General features: G+C 38.3%; 1 protein-coding gene across 1 annotated transcript in view; it reads left to right on the top strand.

The window, feature by feature from the left end:
* Nucleotides 1-11,918, top strand: part of PPP1R14C (protein phosphatase 1 regulatory inhibitor subunit 14C) — a 55,929-nt gene extending 44,011 nt beyond the window's left edge. The window contains exons 3-4 of the mRNA XM_071549331.1: nucleotides 1,503-1,535; nucleotides 10,589-11,918. Coding sequence (XP_071405432.1) covers nucleotides 1,503-1,535; nucleotides 10,589-10,663 — 108 coding nt within the window. The 3' untranslated portion in view covers nucleotides 10,664-11,918. The remainder of the gene's footprint in view (nucleotides 1-1,502; nucleotides 1,536-10,588) is intronic.
* Nucleotides 11,919-19,885: the final 7,967 nt, after the last annotated feature.

Raw genomic sequence — 19,885 nt, 5'->3', positions numbered from 1 at the left:
TATCTGTCTCTCATCTATCATATATCATCTATCTATCTATCTATCTATCTATCTATCTATCTATCTATCATCTATCTATCTATCTATCTATCATCTATCTATCTATCATCTATCAATCATATATCATCTATCTATCATCTATCATCTATCTATCTATCATCTATCATCTATCTATCTACCTATCTACCAATTATCTATCTATCTATCTATCTATCTATCTATCTATCTATCTATCTATCTATCTATCTATCTATCATCTATCTATCATCTATCTCTCTGTCATCTACCTATCTATCTACCAATTACCTATCTATCTATCTATCAATAATCTATCTATCTGTCATCTATCTATCTATCTATCTATCTATCTATCTATCTATCTATCTATCTATCATCTATCTATCTATCTATCATCTATCTATCATCTATCTATCATCTATCTGTCTATCATCTATCTATCTACCAATTATCTATCTACCTATCTATCTATCTATCTATCATCTATCTATCTATCTATCTATCTATCTATCTATCAATCATCCATCTAGCTATCATCCATCTAGCTATCTATAATCTATCTATCTATCTATCTATCTATCTATCTATCTATCTATCTATCTATCATCCATCTAGCTATCTATAATCTATCTATCTATAATCTATCTATCTATCTATCTATCTATCTATCTATCTATCTATCTATCTATCATCCATCTAGCTATCTATAATCTATCTATCTATAATCTATCTATCTATCTATCTATCTATCTATCTATCTATCTATCTATCTATCTATCTATCATCTATCGTCTATCCATCCTCCGTCTATCCATCCTCCGTCTATCCATCCGATCTATCTCAAGGTATAAAACCAATATGAAGGGTCTCTGTTTATTATCTTTCCAGATGCCTTATTAAAAGAAAAACCGTTTCAGAGTCGTGGTTTACCCTCAGCTTGCCTCTGGGAGGTGACTAATGTGGTGCTTGGATGCAGCACATCTGATTTTAGTTGGCACCATTTTCTCAGTGCTCACTAGCCAGCCACAGAGACGTGGGGCATGGCCCTGGGCTGTTCACTCAGCATTCATTAATAGCCTTGCTGCTTCTATGTAAACTAACTGCAGCAGCTCCCCTGCTAGGAATGCCCTGCTAGGAATAACTAACCTCTTTATTTCTGCATTACAAAGACTCTGATGGCCTTACAGAAAGCTGAGAAATGTTCTTGGATTCTTCTCCTCTTCTCTATTTGTCTTGGAGACAGGAATTTTGTAACTTCCTACCCAGAGGAAGAAGCCATTATTTCTCTCCTGTTGCAAATCATTCTGATCTGTCTAGGGAGCAAAGATGACTTGCTACAATACTTGGTTTTCAGTAGCATCTTCATTCAGTGATTCCTGGTTGTTGCTTCTTTTCTTTTCCTCCTCTCTTGTGTTTTATACTGTGACTTGTTTATGTTTACTGTTATTCTATATGGCAACTGACACTTTCATATTTTCTTCTAGGAAACTCTTGTAGATTGCTACAAACCAACAGAGGTAAAGTAGAAGACTTTTCTTAAATACTGTTCATGTGTAGAAACTGTAGCTGTGTCCAAGATAAAGTAACTTTATTTTTATACTCATGATAAAGTAATTAGAGGAATGTTAATGTGTAGCTAATGGACTTGGGGCTTTATACCCTGGAAATGTTTGTGCCTGTCACTTAGTTACAGTAGGAACATGATTGGGCCCTATGGAGGAACTGCTGGTCATTCCACTGGAAGTATCAGTGCTGTCTTCTGTAATGTCCATACTGACTATACTGATGCTTAAAACTGTCATGTTGTAGAAAACCTAAACAATTCTCATCAGATGGTTAAAATATTTGCATGATAGGCTGTGCTGTTCAATATGAAAACATTTAATTTCATCTTTTAAAGTAAAAGTGTTTATTCTGAGAACTGTTACACAGATATGTGTCTCTGGTTATTGTATTTGTGAATGGATTTGAATAGGATTGTGAGATAACCTGAACGAGCACGGTTTCGTTACTCAACTTTTAACTTGCATATGTACTAATGTGTCCAGTGCAAATATAGTCTACTTGTCATATTGTAAATATTGTAAATATTGTAAAAACCCCTTGGACTCACTAAGGAAAAAAATTCAAAATTCTAGGTAATGGGTCAGTTTCTTGTTTCCATTTTTAAGGTCAGTGCTTTCCCAGAAGTGGCTGCTGCACAGTATTTAATAAAGGGTGTGGCTTACAGGATTCCCCTAATCAGAGACCTTTCAGCTGTGTGTGACTAGAAGCCAGGTGTTGGGTTTTTGAAAAGAGGTTGTACATAGGTTGATTCTTCTATAATTTCTGCAGCTGTAAACAAATAAATTACTGGGGCTTAAGAATAGTCAGGCTGTTAGGAAGAACTGCTGGTGTGGTTGAATAAGAACTTCCTGGTCCATCAGATGCTTTCCTCAAGGCTTTTCCATTTTTATTGATTCCTATGGGAAAATTCTCCATAATTGCTATTATAATTACTGGTACAAACTTTTTGACAGTGCAGGAAATTGACCCAGAAAGACTCACATGATAACAATTGTGTAGCTTGTTGTGTGTTGTACCTTAGTTTCTTTACTGTAGATAATACACATCTCCCATTGTAGAGATGCCATAGTGCCAAGTCTTCATATGTTTCGTTGTCGTAATGCTGCATTACAGATGACCCCTGTCAGCCTCCTCCAGCCTTCTCTAAGCAAGTGCCTTTGAACATGGGTGTTTTTTCTTAAGACAGGTGTGAAGACTGATATGGCATATGGAGCCTGACATGGCTTTTCTCACAGGGTAATGAGAGCAAGTTGCCATGACTGAGTGGGAGGAAAAAGTTGCCAAGAGTTTAACAGTCATTCATGTGCTGACTTCTTACCTCTGTGTTATGTGAGGGCAGATGAAGAATGCCTCAAATAGTTACTGTTCCTTCTTCATTGAACATGTAGTATGAAGCTTAACACAATGCAAGGACAAATTTCAGAGAGCTGGTAAGGGTACATGACAGATGTTAGTGAGTTTTCCCCTGGAAACCTTGGTCGTAGAACTACAGGAAATACTTGTGCCAGGCTGGTAAATTAAGTTGGCATGGCAGTTCACAGGAAACAACATCCTGGAGACATGTGCTTGACTGCCCTCAAGGCACTTGGATCAAGGTGTCATTTTAATACTGGAGTAGTGACTTGTGTCTTTAGTCCTCTGCTGATGGGATGGAGGCAGCTCCCTTATCTGGGAGAAGATCCATCTTCCTTGACAATCTTTTGAGATAGCCAAGGAGTACTTAATCCACTCTTCTATTAGAATAGTTGCCAAAATGAGCAAGCACTTCCCAGCACTATTTTCAAAGCAGCAGCTTTTCTTCATCTATGGCATGTAATACTGCATGACTCTTTACTAGGCCATTTAAAAATATTGATTTTTAATCTGCCATGTGCGCACTAAGAACAGCCTTCAAGTTGGCTTAAAATTTCTATATGAGGACCCACACCTTGTCTAGAAAATCTGAAAACCTTTATATTTGCAGACCATTCAAAACTATTGAGGTAATTGGCTTGTGAAAGGATTTTTAGAAGATTTGTGGAAAATGGATATGAGCTGATGGAATTTCTCCTGATCAATCAAATACAGGCAATAACGTGCACTAGGGTTTTATCATCAAGAGTTACACAGTTTGCAAAAGGCAGTAATCCCTAACTGAGGGAAAAGTTATGTAATGTGATATCTCTGCTATTCAGAACATAGAGAAAAACAGTACAGGCAGAAAGCTTAATAACTTGAAGGTCTTACCCTATCTGTTAAAAAAACCTCTTCAAACCTGCAAATGTATATCTTAAGTCAGTTTTGCTTAATGTCTTCCATTTAGACTAAAGGTTAAGTAAAGACTGAGGGATTTTTATGTGTATTATGCGTTGACTTTTCATCAGAGGAAACAGAGTTATCCAGGCCACTTGAAAGATGGAAAGAATTTTCAACCTCCTTAATAATTTGGTCAAATATAGTAGCTGACAGTAAGTTATGAGGAACTGTTACAAAACCTTTCTTCTAAAGGAAATACAGCTGGACTGTTGAATGGGCTCTAAAATATTAAAAGCTTTTCTAAGGTAGCAGTTATGGCTGTTTTAATTTGTTTGGAAATATGTTTAATGTGAGAACTTTATTTAACGGATCACGCACACAAACTTGAAGGGTATGGTGTTTGTTAAATTAGCACCACAACCAAATTTTGGATCTGAACTTTTGTGATTGAAGAGTAGTAGGGAACAGCAGCATCCTCCTGCATCATCTGTGTGTCACAGCAGCCAGTCCTTTATTCAGTCCCATGAGTCACCTGTAGAACCTTTGCTGTCTTGGATCTTCCTATATAATGGAGAATCTTAATGTAGGTCCACAGGGAATTTTGAGTCTCATGTTAGTGGTGAACATAACAGAGAAATTTAATCTGCTTAATGATAAGGTTTAGATAGTTAACAATAGACTTCTATTTAGGATAGGAAAACTGTTGTGGTTGTGAAATCAATGAAGTTTTTTCAAGACATATGCTTTGAAGACAGCTGACTAAGTTTGTGTTACTGTATCTCTGCTATTGGTAGCAGCAAAGCCACTCATTCAGAGTGGGCATTGGAGAAAATGTGAAATATTTGTGGTTGGTGTGAATTTGAGCTTCTGCTGGTGGGACTGCCAAAGTGATGACAGGAGAAATGACAAGGAAGCTTTTAAACTACTATGGGGGGGAAATATAATGAGTGGGCAATTTTCATGCTTACTGACTCCAAAAAAAGCAGCTGAGCAACACAATGCCTGCAGATGACGAATGTTTGAAGAAAACTGGGTAAAATTAGATTTGCTGTTTATTTACTTCTTTCTTTTATCATAGAAATATACAAAGCTTCAGATGAATGAGCTGGAGGTCTCTTCCATTCAGGCAGCATTAAATCTATCCTGACCATTTTGTTAGTACAATTCTTCACTCAGTGCAAAATGGGAGAAATAGGAGATGAAGTCGCATCATTAAAGAAAGTTGCATTACTGGCAACTTGGAGTTAATAATAATTTTCAATGTGATTTGCAAAAATCTGTGTTGAATTCTTGGGCATATTTTTCTGAAGAACCAGGGCAGAGATTTAAGTGACTGACTACTCAATTACTTCAGTGACTGGACTATTTCAGCAGTTTTTAACACTTAATTTTAAAAAATGTAGACATGCCTTTGCTTCTACATATTTCCCAAAGTTTAATTCCTAGTTGGAGCAAATGACAGGCTTGTGATGCAACTTCGTAGAGTCGTCTAGGCACTGTGGTTTTTAAAGCTCAAAACTGTTTTGTTCATGTGTTCAGATAATGTATGTATTTAGTTTGTAGACGTGACTAGAAAATGAAATGCTTCTGAAATAGAACCCCTGAACTTTTAAAGGATCGTGTGTTTATTTTGGTCCTACCATGTGATGAATTATTTCATGGGAATGTTGCTATTTTTCTTATTGTAGTGGCAAGGCAGCAATATGTAGGATAGCCATTCGAAGCAATAGTCACTACAGATGTGTCCTGAAGCCAAAGTGCAGTGCACTGCCTTACATCTTGGTGAGGCTAGGAACTCATAGACACTTATTGCAGGGCAGCTGATATGTGGTAAATTAGTAAGTCACAGTAACTGTATTATGTGCCCATATTGCTTGAAATCAAATAAGACAATTTCTAAAGTAAAAAGGTTCAGAAACATGCATATTTAAAAGCAATGCAGACAAAGTAATTTCTAATAAAACATGATTTCTTGTTCATCCATCTGACCACTGAATTTAGTGAATTAAAACTGTTTATGTGCCTACTGAGATCTGCCCTATATTGTACCACAAGTTTGGAGAGAATTAAGATTTCATGTTTTCATTTCTGCAAGTACTCATGAACACATCTTATAAATACCCACAGTAATATTCCTCCAAAAATGGAGGAGTACACAGTGATTTGACAAGACTAAGCTGTGCTTGTTTACATGCTGCTGAATTAGAGAATAACTGGGCTGCAGGTCTTTACCATGGCTAAGCTTTGTGTTATGTAGTTAGTGCCTTGTACAGGGCTCACCGAGGAGCTAAGTTGCTGCATATTGTCCTTCTCACTGCGTATTGTTGTCCTCTGGACACTGACAGTGCTATGGCCTCACTGGAGAGGCCATGTTGATGGGGTCATTCACTGAGGCTACAGAGATGCTACACTGGTTCTGGCTAATAGAAGGCAGCTTCTGGGCCTTGTTCTCCCAAAACATTTGTACTTTGTCAGTTCCTTTCTTTCTATACAACGGGCTTCAAGTTTGAGCCTATGTTGAAGGGAAGGTGTTTGGCAGTAGGACAGGTAGGGTTCCCTCTTCCTTTTTTCCCTGCTTGTCATTCAGGCAGCTTTTTTTTTTTTGTTATTCATAGTCATAGAATATCCTGGGTTGAAAGGGACCCATCATGATCATCAAATCCAACTCCAAGACAATCCTTTCACCAGGCAGCAAAAAAAATGCAGTGGCTTGTTTAGTTTCTTCCACAAGTAGCTGTGGAATTGCTCTCCATGCTGACTTTTTACATCCAACTAGTCAGGTCATCTCCAAGAAACAGCCTTGGGCAACCAGTTAAGGAAATCTTGATTTTTTTTTTTACTTGGCTGCAGGGAAGTAAAACTGTGAAGGAAAGTTGACTTAGGATTCATTTCATGCTCTAGTGAAGCAGGACTAGAAACTCTAAATTTTAGTTTAAGAACTAGTCCTACTACATGTAAACTGTTTGTGGAAGAGAAATCTGGAGAGACAGTGCCTGATTAGTCTCCAGAATTAATTGGAAGACTTGAGAGGAAGCCTGAAATTCATTGTCTGGCAAACAATCTCATTAAAACAATGAGTCACACCACTGAAGCAGAGAGGTGAAGTGATTTTCTCGCTTTTCCTGAAGTGTCATTTCACCTTTGTTTGTCATCTCTATTTTTTTTTGCCTAAGGCTGAATATAGATTAGTTCAAATGAACTATAGATTTAGTCTCTGTCTCTCATTTAAACTTGCCTTTAAAATTCTTTTAGAAACAGTGATTTAGTAGTAAAAATTAACAGGACTCTCAACACTTGTAACAAAGGTGTCTCCTTGCAGAATATCTGTAAAGAGAATTTACACTGTTTTTGTGTAAATTTCTTCTTTTTTAAAACAATCTAGTTTTTTATTTACCAATGCCCAAAGTGCTGGTATGGGATTTTTCTTCTATCAATAAGGGTTGTAGCCTGTTTATTCCTGACTGTAACCACCCAAGGAATAATTAATAAGTTCTTGAATCTTTAGCTGAACTATTCTTACATGTTTTTCAACTCTATGAATGAAATCAGTGTACATAGATAGATGATTCAACCTGTGTTACAGGACTGCTTTTAACATAGATCTGTACATGATCAGCTTTCAGATGCTAAATTTCAGCATATCTTGTTGGAGGGAATTTCAGTATACTGCTCTGTGTAAAATGATTTTTGTGTATGAGATGGAGATAGATGTGTATATTAAGCCTTGACCGAAATGGCCATGAGGAACAAAACTACAATTTCTGAGTGATGGCTAAAGGAAAAACAAAAGGGTATTACTGTCATAAAGCTGAATGAGGTAGTTAGTTAGTTATAAAGTGAAGGTTTATTGAAATGCTGTGAAATCTCCTTTCCAGCCTCCATGAGGGAAAATGTACATCTTTTCTAGAATGCTGCCTTTCCTTCATGAGGAGCTGTAAAGCAAGAAAGGCAGAAGCACCAGAGTGCAATGACAGCCAGTTCCATGCAAGTGTCAGATGCAAAATGATACTCAAATCAGAAATGTGCTGAACCAATGCTGTGGTTTATACACCCATGGGATGTGCACAAGAGCCCTACTGCATTATACAACATGTCTGCCATACACAAAAAGTCTTGTTGTGTGTTAGTCTTTGGTACTGCCAACCCTTATTTCAAGAAAAAATAATTCCTGAAGAGTAAAACATTGTAAATTATTGTATGTACATCTTCAAATGAATGCTTCCTCTGCCTTAAGATTAGCCACAGTTACCTCAGATCTATTTAATGGGTTGTTCCTAAAGTTTGGAGTTTTTTGGCAGCACTAAGAAATTTCCAGGTGGTGTCAAACTTTCCTGAAAACTTCAAGCAAATATCTTGAGTTGCAAAAGAAAGCGCTTGTGATACCTCTTCAAAGTACAAATGGAGGGATTCTTTTGCTGCAGTGTCATATTGAAAAGCAGCTGATCCCTGTTTGTTTCATATCTAAGAAATACTTGCTCCAAACTCTCCCAGGTTGTGGGAGAAAATGGGCAAAGAAATGGCAGAAGTGCCTCCCAAACAGTACCACAGATGTTCCTGTTCATTCTGTAGATGCCCCTCCTTGTAAGGCTCTTACTTTCAATTTCTTTGAAGCTGTTGGACAGTTTCCAGATGCAGTGTCTTGTTGCTGCCTTGATGGTCAGTGAAGGTGGTGTAGAGTACTTGTGGCTTGAACAGACAATCAATAGTTTTTCAAAGGGAAGAACTGAAGTTCAACCCATTCCTTCCCAAAGCTGTCTTAATCTGGTGTTTTGGCATGGGAGCGTAGACTTTTGTTATGGAAAGAGCTGTTGAAAGGCAATAGCAATGGCCTTAATCCCAAGTATAAATATTTTAAAATCACTTTAGGGAGTTTATTTCTATAATGATTTGACTGCAGGACTTCACTGAAGTTTGACAGTAAAAAAACCTAAGGTGTGTTTATATGTTTCAAACAGCACCATGCCACATAGTTTTGCATTATCTATCAGGTCTTTACAATGATGAAATGTTGACAGGACCTTTCAAACTGCATTGGAAACTGTGAATTTTTAGAGTAAACACATCTTCCTCCCTTTTCTGATCTTTTAGGGGAAAAGTGGGCATTGTTCCAGTGGTTTATGGCTATGTGGAAAAACACAGCTTCTAGAGAATTTAGGGGAAGGGGAGGATTTGGGGTCTTAACAGATCTATTTTTCTGATCATCTCTTTAGGCTATATGTCTGTCCAGATGGGAAGTGTGATACTGATATAGATAGATGTATTCCTGAACTGGCTTTGACTTAGTTCAGGGGCAGAGGCCAGAATATAAAAATGTTCTCAGGGAGCATTTGTAAACCACACTAATGTATATACTGCTCTGCTGTTGGAGCCACAGGTAGTGTTGGTGCAGTGATAACCATGGTGCAATATTGTACCTGCAGATCAGTACAGACATACATGAAATGTCAGGAAAGGAAATTGGTTTGTTGGGGATTGATACCCGTCAGGATTGCAGTCCCACTAGAAAAACCTGGCATATTTCTAAACTTAAAATACACACTTACAGAGACTTTCCTTATGCAAAGTGTGGTACCTGCTTCAGTGTGACCTTTTTTTGAAAGGTACTGTGTTGTCATTTAGGTGGTAACTTTGTTCACTGGAATTTTAGCTTCAAGCATTCAGACAGGAAGTCATGCCTTTTTTTTTCTTTTATAGCATCATAGTATGATCTGGATTGGAAGGCATCTTAAAGATCATCTAGTCTAACCACCTGCCAAGGGCAGGGACACCTTCCATTAGACCAGGTTGCTCAAAGCCCGGTCCAGCCTGGCTTTTCACATCAAACTGACTAAATCTATAATTATATTCCATGTTTATAGATAACAGATTTCTTATATAGTACTGTGGCAAACATTATTTTCCCAATGTGACAGTGAGGAGGTGATTTAGCTTTTATTGCATCTGCAGTTACTATAAGAAATTGTATATCAAAAGAATTTCAGATAATGTAAGCTTCTGTTCTCATGCAGTTTCAAAAACTGAAATCTACTGAAACCTGGAAAAGTATCTATGTGAATAAAGACCTGGTAATGAATTGCTTTGTTGTGGCAGGGTTTTTTGTTTGTTTTGGGAGGTTGGTTTGGTTTTTTTTCCAGAGTAGTGTCATTCATTTAGCTCTGCAACCACTTTTACCCATCATAAGCCAGTGGTGCTGCCTCTGGCTCCATGTTCCTACCTTGCCTCAGACTGGTACAAGTATTAGTGTGGGTTGAGTGGTGAGCCTGGCCAGAGGGATAAGCCAGCCTGGAAAGCAGCAGGGAAGAGGAAAAACAGCTGAATTTTTAGCCATATCAGCCTTCTACTACAGCTGAGTTTGCAGCCAACCAAAATGCTAGTGCCGGCACAGAGAGTAGTGAGGGTAACACCACTTTTGGCAGGAGTGCTGATTTCTGCGCAGGCTGAAGCTGCAACAGTCTGCTTTGACTGTTTGTGTTGTATCCAACCATAGATTTTGCTTCATTCAATAGTTGGTAGAAGGCCCTTTGTAGCAGAAGCCTGAAAGATGGCTAACAACTGAGACAGCACACTCACTAAGACAAGCTAGTTATTCACACCTCTGCTGCATGATGAGGATATGTGTATAAGGTTCCTGACAATCAGACCAGAGAAATTCTAGTTTAGCAGTAAAAACTGAAATAAAAATATATAGTTTGCTTTCTAAAAATTCTCAATCCTGGTATCATGGAACCATTAAAATTATTCATATTTTCTTTCTTTTTTTCCCCCCTAGGAATTTATCAAAGAGCTGCTATCTCGGATAAGAGGAATGAGGAAACTCAGTCCCCCTCAAAAGAAGAGTATATAAATAACTCGAAGTAGTAGCACTCTGTAAAAGACATGGCAAGGGAAATGGGACTTTGAATACAAGACCTTTATTAAAATAATTGTCTTTCTTCACAATTTTTTTCATTTTATTCAGTTTTGACTCAAGGAATTTCTTTTGTGTGTTTTAAGGGTCCTTTTTAAGTGTCAATTTTTTTAAAAAATCAAAAATATCAACAATTTGGATGCTGCTCAACTTCCAGCAGAGGATTACTGAAGCAAGTGAAGAATCCAAGAGTTAGTGATGAGGGGCAGCAAGCCTACGCTTTGAACCAGAAGATCTTGTAAATTTACAGAGCTAGGAGACTTCTCCTTGCAACTAGTTGGATAACATTTCTTAAGTTGGTTGTACATTTAACTCATGGATGTCAAGTTTCTTGTGCTTGTCTGTACATAAATTTTAAAGTGGGTTGTGAATACTGTTTCACATGGATGGAAGGAAAAGTTTGTTATAGTAAATTATTTAAATGGTGGTTATTGCAAATTTGCTACCAGATGGTACCAATTTAGATTACTAAAATGAGTGCTGCCATTTTTCTAAATACCCTTAAAGCAGCAGAGTGAAAAATTTCATCATATCTCCTTGTTTAGACTGCAGCATATTGGAAAATTGGAAATTTTAAGGGCTTAATTTGTAGACTGACAAGTTATTTGATTGACTTTGATGCTTTGGCAGGATCACTTCTTCTCCACCTTGTCTTGGAGCTGTGCTAACCTATACTGAATAAGGGCCTGCAGTGATATCTAGAAAAGTGTCCGTCACCATTTAAAAGCTGCTTCTTACTGGAGGAAAGGCAGTGATACCAAAATGAATTGCAAGTACTGTATTGCATTTAATGATGTGGTCTTAATCAAATGCAGATTCCTCTCCTATAAAGGTAGGCAAAGAATAATACAGTCTTTGTTTATGGCTCTGCCCTGAAAAGTGGGGAGACTTCTTAACTTGGGCTCTCTTACTTGTAAAAGCAAGAACAGACAGGGATCCCTGCTCCCTTCTGAAAAATGTCCTAACTGGAATGTTCAATAAGCTACCATTTACTGGTAGGTGACATTAGTCAGGCATTTTATATCAAGGGTGCTCTGAACATATTTTATTTTTCAAAAGAAGTACATGTTTGTGAATTTTATGTATACTGGCAAGCTTTTTTAATGTATTTAATTTTGTAATGTTTACCGATGATTTTATTTACCAGATATTTACTCAAATAAATGGAACAGCTTGTGACTTGTTACATGTACACTTTACAAGACTGCTGTTGCTGAGTAGGTTCGTAAATGGAATTCTTGTCAAAAAGAGAAACCTATGAGGTGGTAAGTACATTGGTACCCAGCTGTATTGACCCTGATTGGCCTTTAGTGTGCCCAGTATCACTCAGACTCCTGTAACCTGGTGCACAGCTTCACTTTTGAAACTCTTCTGCAGATGAGGCCTTCCTTTCCTGTGCCTGAGGGGATTTAAAACAGGTGGGGAACAACCTCCTGGAAATCCTTTCAGATAAATACCGATAAATCCAGGTAATTTTTTCTGTCCACCAGAGGTGAGCATAGGGGAGGGCTTACATTCTGTGGCTCTGTTTTCTGCTGAAGGTGCAGCAGAAGGAGGTTTTCCAGACAGAGACACTATCTTTCTTTCCTTACGCACCTTTCTAAATTCTCAAGAAATTCCAGCAGCCCTCAGAACAGATTTGCCTTCAGCATTTTAAATTTAAATCTTATGTCTTGCTGAAGTTGCAATTTAAATTAAATTCTGGATTCCTGAGGAGTCATGCAGCAAATTTAATTTAATTTGTGAAATGAAACCTGCAGTTCAGGGAAATAGTGGGGGAGCTTGTGAATTTGTCTGGTTTTGTGTTGGGATCTCCAGCTGTTGTTGTCACCATTATCAGTGGGATGCCTTTGGTTCTGAAAGAGGCCCGTGTGAATGATGTGTCTTGCTACTGGACAATTGTCTGTCCTTGGTCTGTGCTTCTTGGAGAGGTTCTCATGTAGCTAGATCTAGGTGACCAAGTTTGCATCAACATCATCCTTTGGAGGGAGAGAATGGTACAGGAAGAGCTTCCTTAACTGATGAGATAAGGGGTTTGTTAGATTTTTCACTCAGGTCTGGAGGCAGAAATCCGTGGTGTTAGTAAGGATTTACTAGCAAGCCTGATCTTTGAGTATGCAGGTATTTTTTGTGGAAAACTTCTTGATTTGTAAACTATTAAGAGCCTTTTTTGAACTCCCAAGTTTAGTATGTCCAAAATGGAGAAAAACTTTTTGATTTGAAACTTGTTGGCAACTCATGTTTAGAGTTTTGATCTGGAGTCTGAACTGTCTGCTCATGACTACGGTTCCCTGACTCATATTTATTCGCATGCATTTAATACATGGGCTGAAAAAACCTGAGAGCATGTAAACACCTTTTCAACTTCTGAAGTGGTTACAGTTGCTTACAGTTTGCAGGTGTTATTTAGAAACAACTGAAAGAGTGAACAAGAAGGGTTCTAGCAATTTCCACATCCATAGGTGCATTTTGTGACTTCACTTACAATTTCAAATATAACTTTTTCCCTTTGTATTAATAGTGTGCAAAATCTAATTCGCAAATGTGAATTAGTGGCAACTACACCAGTTCTTTCTTTTCCTACAGCAAAATAGTGTCCATAAATGTTTTTTCTTTCATGTTATTTGACCAAAATCTGCCCACTCAACTGTATGCATGTCACGTTTGTGTCTTTGATCCTTCTCATCTTGCACTGAAGTAGCTGTGGAAGGCAGCAGTCTACCCCTTCCAAAAACAGTAGGTCTGATGGTACACATAGAAATGGCGAAGACTGGGACAGCACTTACTATTTTCTTGCCTTGTGTAGATGGGAAAAATCACTTTGGTGGAGGGCTTCCTCTCCTATAGCTCCACGGATTTTGCTGTCTTACAAGTGTCAGTGAGCAAAACCAAGCTCTAAATAGCTTTTGTTTGCAGCTGACCTGATTTTCCTGGGGACTTACAGGGTCTAATTCTTGCTAATTTTTATTTAATGGAGATACTCTTGGCCTTGGTGTAAGTGAGTAAAGAATTGACCCATTCAGTAAAGATTTAACTGTGCTTTATGTCTTTATACAGTGTGGGTGTTCTTGGCTCTGGGGCAATATTCAAGGAGCATATCAATAGCACACTGTTACTGAAACAACTGAAAATTAAATCTTACAGCCCAGGCTCTTTGCTGCCTTGGCTGGACAAGCTTTCATGAGAAGGAGCAAGTCTGGCTGCAATGAGAGCTTCCTGTGGGTTTTTTAAGTGGCTAATGAAAGGAGCTGAAGTTCCTCCTTATAAATATGTGGTGAAACTGAGGTTTTTGTTTTGAAATTGAAGTGTCACTCCAGCGTACAAAGATTTCCTGCAAGAGCGTGTGTTCCTGGGGTCTGCTTCATGGCATAATTAGCCTTTGCATGTTTTACAGCAGGAGTTGACAGTGCAATGTCTCCCATGGTTGCTCTTCCAGCTGGCTTAGAAAGAAGAGGAAAGTGTTTATAATCATATTTAGTGTGCCTCATGAGGTTGCAGTGACAGGGTAGTGTATTCCTCAGGCACAGAAGGAGATGAGCCATTTGTCTGCCAGCCTCATTTTTGTTCCTTCCCCCAACAGTGGAGTTTACTCCTGAGGTTGTCATGCATGCAGGGAACATAAGGGGATATGTGGAAGGGAGAGTTTTCTCTCTTGTCCAAAAACATGAACAAGAAAAGTAAAGGCAAAATATCTGCTTTGTTTGTGCACTTCAAACTCTTTGACACAGAGTCGTGGTAAGAGTTTTTAGTACTTTACTAAAAGAACGTGAAATTGAAATTGCTGAGCTATTTGTTTCTGTGATGATTTTGCAGATTTAAGACAGTCTTAATGTAAGCATGTACTTTCAGGGTGAAAAAAAATAATTATGTGGGCCACATCAATGGAGGGCCTGTTTGCTTGGATACTACAAGAAAATACAGGTCTCATTCTGAACAAACAGCTGAATTTAAAACTCTGGTGAAGTGCTGCAATAAAAGGACAAAATGCTTCTTGGCTGCATAAGATTTGTCATTGCCAGCATCATGCACAGATGGCAAGCAGGTACTGAATAACTGCACACAATGCTTTTTAAAGGGTGTTGAGATTTAGGGAAGAAGTAAAAAAAAATGTTGGGAAATCCAGGAAAATATCCTGTTGCATATTCAGCTGTTAAAGCCAAAGTTTCTTGCTTTTCTGCATGTATGGGAAGAAAATGAGAGTGTTTTCATATATTGGAGAAAAGCATAAGGAGGAGGAATACCTGGAAGATAAAGGAAGGACAGTGAGGTGTGGAAGGAGACTGAGCATCTTGATGGTGATGGTGAGGAGCCATTCGAGCTTGCTACTGTGTGAGTAGGTGAGATTGACATTATTAGTATCTCCAAATTGAAATTGGATGCTTTTCTATAAAAGCTTTCATTAGAAGAGTTACTGAATTTCAGTCATGATAATCAAAGGGCTTAAAACTCTAGATTTCTGCTTTATGGGTTTTTGTTTGGGGATTTTGGTGTTTTGTTTGGTTGTAGGGGTTTTGTGGTGGGTTTTTTGTTTGGTTTTTTTTTGTTTGTTGGTTGGTTTTTTGGTTGGTTGGTTTGGTTTTAGATTTTTGTGAAGCATAGGAAACTAATAAAAAACTGATTTCTATGTATTGTGGGGATGTAACTATGCGTTTGTGTAGTGGTCAAGTCAGATTACCAATACTAGCTACACATATTATATACAACTCTACTACTTTTTACTTTCATGTTACTATTTTTTTCTAGAAGTAAGCAAATAGTAAGTGTGAATGTAATTGAAGTTGCTATGGAAATCTAGAGAAAAACTGAAGTGATGAAGAGAAAATGTGGCTAGAAAGTGCTTGGTGCTGCAAATTTTATTTTTGCCACTGTTCATGAGCTCGGTCAGGCAGAGCATTGGTAGGATGTGTCATCACCCTTTTCCATTTCACAGTGGCTGTGATATGTGTAGTCTCTGCTGCTGCTGCCACTAAGGAATACTGCAGTTTTTGAGGCTTGAAATTAGGAAAGAGCCTGGTTTTCGCTTGGGAGGGACAGGACTTTTTTGCCAACCCAAACATACAAATAACTTTGCTCCTCTGATATATGTATCTAAAAAGCAGGTCTTTCAAATAGGTATAGCTGTACATATGCTATTCACCGACTGACAATGTCTGTTTTTGTAAGAAAATGAAGCTGTCCAATGTTCTTTTATCTGGACTCATTTGATATATGCCTCCTATGCTCCAGTTGCCCTTTTAACATAAATTTCACAGTCATCAGAAAAGCTGCAACATATTTGGTGAATTTTTATAGTTGCTGGTTTGGACTTAAAACCAGGCACAAAATGATTACATATTGGAAAAAGGTTTTAACTTTTTAGTAAGATTTCCCTGTTTATAGTTGTCTCAAAGGTATATCTGTTTCCATATCAACGATGTACCAAAGTAGTGCATGTTTTATAACGGTAAATCCTTAGAATTTTAATAGTTTACCTCAAGTGTCTGCTCTTTCTTTTGTCCTCTGATGTGCCTTGGCCAAGAGCTGCCACTTAACACATTGTATTGATTATTTCTTCATCTATGAAGCTGTACATTCAGCTCAACACTTAATCACTCTGAGGCTGGATTTTTTTGTCCTTGGCACAAGGACAATGTGTTTAAAAATACATGTCAACTCTTCAATAATTGGAAGTTTTAATGCTAGGTTTTAGTGAAATAATAATTGTTTAACTTTTTCTGGTTACCTTTGCAATCTGAAAATCTGATCACTTCCTGATCTTAGTATCCTTTTCTCAGTTCTGATCTTGTTAGATGCTTCCTAGTTCATTTAGTACTTGTATTTCTTAGTTTTTATTTATGGCTGCAGTTGGTGTCTTCTCTAACAACTGTTCCCCCTCCCTCAGAGTTCTTCCTTATGTTCTCATCCCTTTCGCAACAGAAATTCAAGTATGTCAAAATTGTGCCACCTCTGCAGAACCACCAAGATAACCTGGCAAGGATTCAAGAGATATCAATAAATCAGATTAACCCACAGTATTGCTGTGTTTTTTTTTCTGGAGAAAGTTAGGCTGTTATGCCCAGCCCACTCCTGAGTTTCACATCTTCTCTTTCTCACACAAGCAGACTCTTGCCTAGGAGAATGCTTTTATTTTTCTAGCCAGGAAGCACCCAAAAAACAGTGCTTAGAACTCTGGGAGTTGGTTCAAATATCTCAGATGAAACTCATTTACTAGGTTGGCTTTTTTGAAAATATAAATAAGACTGGGACTGTTCAGAGCCTTTGTATCCTCCCACTGAGTCTTGTTATCTAGAAATTGTGGAGCAACTGTCAAATATGCATCAGGGCAGGGACCACAGATCAAACAGCAGGCATGGTACAGGAATATGCTGACCTTATACTTTCAAAGTTTCCTCACTGTCTGAGTCTTGCTTGTCTCAAATGCTCAAGAATTATGAGGCAAGTAATATAGGCACTATGGAGTCCTGAATCTTTTATAATGCATGGTTTGATTGTTTCTTGAGATGCTTTCTCAGGTGACCCTGGTAAGTTGTTTGTAGTGTTCGTGGTGGACTGAATTTTCCTTTTTCATCTCCAGCAATTTAAGGAACAGAAATCCTAGGAAAGATCCTGGGCTTGTGATAAAAACATTAAGGTTAAGGACAGTCATGGAGATAACACTTGTAAATGCTGGAACTACCTATGTTCCTGTTCTGCTACTGTGCCTTCTGTGACACATCCCATGGAGCTCTCCTTGGGCTGGTAGGATCTCAGGTCTGCTTGTGCACAGAAACCTATGAGGTAGACAGGCCAGGTAAAAGTAAAATATACTGGTGTCACTTGCCCTTAGAGCTGATGTAGTTTACCTTTTATCCATTTAAATGCAGACTATTAATTTTATTAACTGGAAGCAACTTTCTTTTAAAATGTGTTAGTGATGGGGGCTTTTATGTATTCCTTTATCCATGCTTTATTGCAGCACATAGGGATCCTGGTGGAAGAAACAGTTCTTAGGTGGGTACTGGAAACAATCAGCTCTCTTTTTTGGTATAAATAGTTGAGGACAGAGAAACAAGTTCATTTTTAATATGTGTTTCGATTGAAAATGTGTTGCAGCAGAGCCTGGCTATCACTGCAAGCAATTATATTTCCAAATTTTGCTCTTTGGGGACAAAAACTGTCAAATACTGGCCTGTCTGCAAGTCAAAAAAATCTTTTGAGTTCTTTTCATTGTTAAAAGTGTCACTTACTGAGAGCAAACAACTCTAATAGCTGGTAGTTGATGCTCAAAACTTGGCAGATGGTTTCAAAGCAGTGTGATGGCATTTGGGAAATGGATGCACAGCTTTCTGGGCCATGTGTTTTTGGGAGGCTTCATAGAGGGAGCAAAATAAAATAGCAACATTTTTATGATATGCTTTTTTTCTGTAAATGACAGATTAGATGTGGGGTTCAGTTGCCCACAGATCTTTCCCTCACAATCTGGGACTACTGTACTGCTGACAGGAAACAGATAACCAGTGGTTGCTTTCTGTATAAAGCTTTGGACATATATAATCTTAGAAGAATTGTGGGATATAGAAGTGCTGTTGGGATATACTTGTTAAACAGTTATCTTATTCTCCAGTTCATGGGAACCATCCTTGTCTCAGAATAGTGCAGGGAATTGAAAGAGTTCCTGGAGAAAGACCAGGGCTGCATGGAAGGGCAGGTGATCCCACCAGTTTGCCACGAGTCAGGCAACTCAGAGCCAAGCAGAGGTAAATGCTTGTAACTCATTACCACAGCAGTACATGGAAGACTTAAAAGATATGTACTTAGGGATAGCAATTAACTGAGCTCTTATATTTAAAGTAAATATCACAATATACTTTTTTCCCTATTTGTTGGCATTAATTAAACAGAACTGAATTCTCTTTCATCTGGTATTCTAATGCCCACTCAGCTTGTCAAGCCTGAGGTTTCTATTCCAGCTCTTGCTGTCTGCCATTTTGTTATCTGTTTCTGCTTTGCAAATCTTGGAGAAATGTTTTCCACAAGGGAGTATAAGACAGAATTTTGTATTAATCCATCACCATGAAACTGGCTGTTAATTCCTATTACTTGCACTATCCCTGCTTGGATCGTGACAGTGTATCATCTATCTCTGCTTAGGGAAAAAAAGGACTCCAATGAGCACAACCTGCCTACTGGTTTCTGTTGGGACTTGGGTAAAATACAGAGATCCTCACACGCTCACACACACTGCCTCCAATGGTGTCAGCAAGTCCCATGGCTGAAAGCCAAGACACAGGTAGTGCTCCCTCATGCACATCTCAGATGGGCCTGCCACTGGCGCTCCATCAGCAGCAGTGTCAAAAAGCAAGGAGTAGTGCTTCCTTTCCTCTCCATGGACCTATAAAAGGTCAATGGACCGAAAGCTTTGTGTAATAAACAGTGAGTTGCTTTAGGAGAACACCCGTGAACTCCCCTGCATTTAGAATTAGGTCACATTGTCAAAGATGTTCTTTCCATCTCTTTAAAGAAGGAAAGGAAGTCCTGGTGCCCCTTGTAAGATTTGACAGTAGAACTTCTCAGGACAGCAGTTTCCTAAGGAAGATACTTCTATATCTAATGTTATATCAGTATTTTTCCCTCCTTATGCCCTGATGTCTAATTTCCTAAAGGAGTAGAGTTGGTCCTTTTAAGCAGCTGACATGTCAAAAGCATCCAGGAGAAAACTGCAGGAAGCTGGCACTGACTTGGGAAAATGAAGTAAAGCTGCAGGGAACCTTTTGGCTAATTCAGTGGCTTTCTAACATCATTCCTTTCCAACTGGACCTGCCTCCTGGTAGCAAAGGCCCTACCGAGGTTGAAAATATCAGAGGAAGAAGCAGCACAGTGATCTCTTTCATTTTTTAAGGATTAATGGGGTTTTACTGCTTAAGACGAATACCTAAATGTTTGCTGAGAAGCCCTGCTCACATTTCTCTATCTTTTTCTGTCCTCTAACACCTCTCATTTGCTAACTGGCAGGATTCATAAATAAGTTAGTATTTTTAAAATACCTTTAAAAAAATTAAACTGTGTAGTATAGGATTACTTGTGAAGAGGGAGCTATAGCAGATGTAACAAGTGGGAATCCTGCTGAGGCACTGTGGTTGTTTGGGTATATTTCAAAGGTTTAAATAGGATTAAGGTATT

This window comes from Pithys albifrons, chromosome 2, assembly GCF_047495875.1.
Source record: "Pithys albifrons albifrons isolate INPA30051 chromosome 2, PitAlb_v1, whole genome shotgun sequence".
Taxonomy (NCBI): domain Eukaryota; kingdom Metazoa; phylum Chordata; class Aves; order Passeriformes; family Thamnophilidae; genus Pithys; species Pithys albifrons.
The sequence above is the reverse complement of the archived record's forward strand: the minus strand, read 5'-3'. Positions and strand labels throughout refer to the sequence as shown.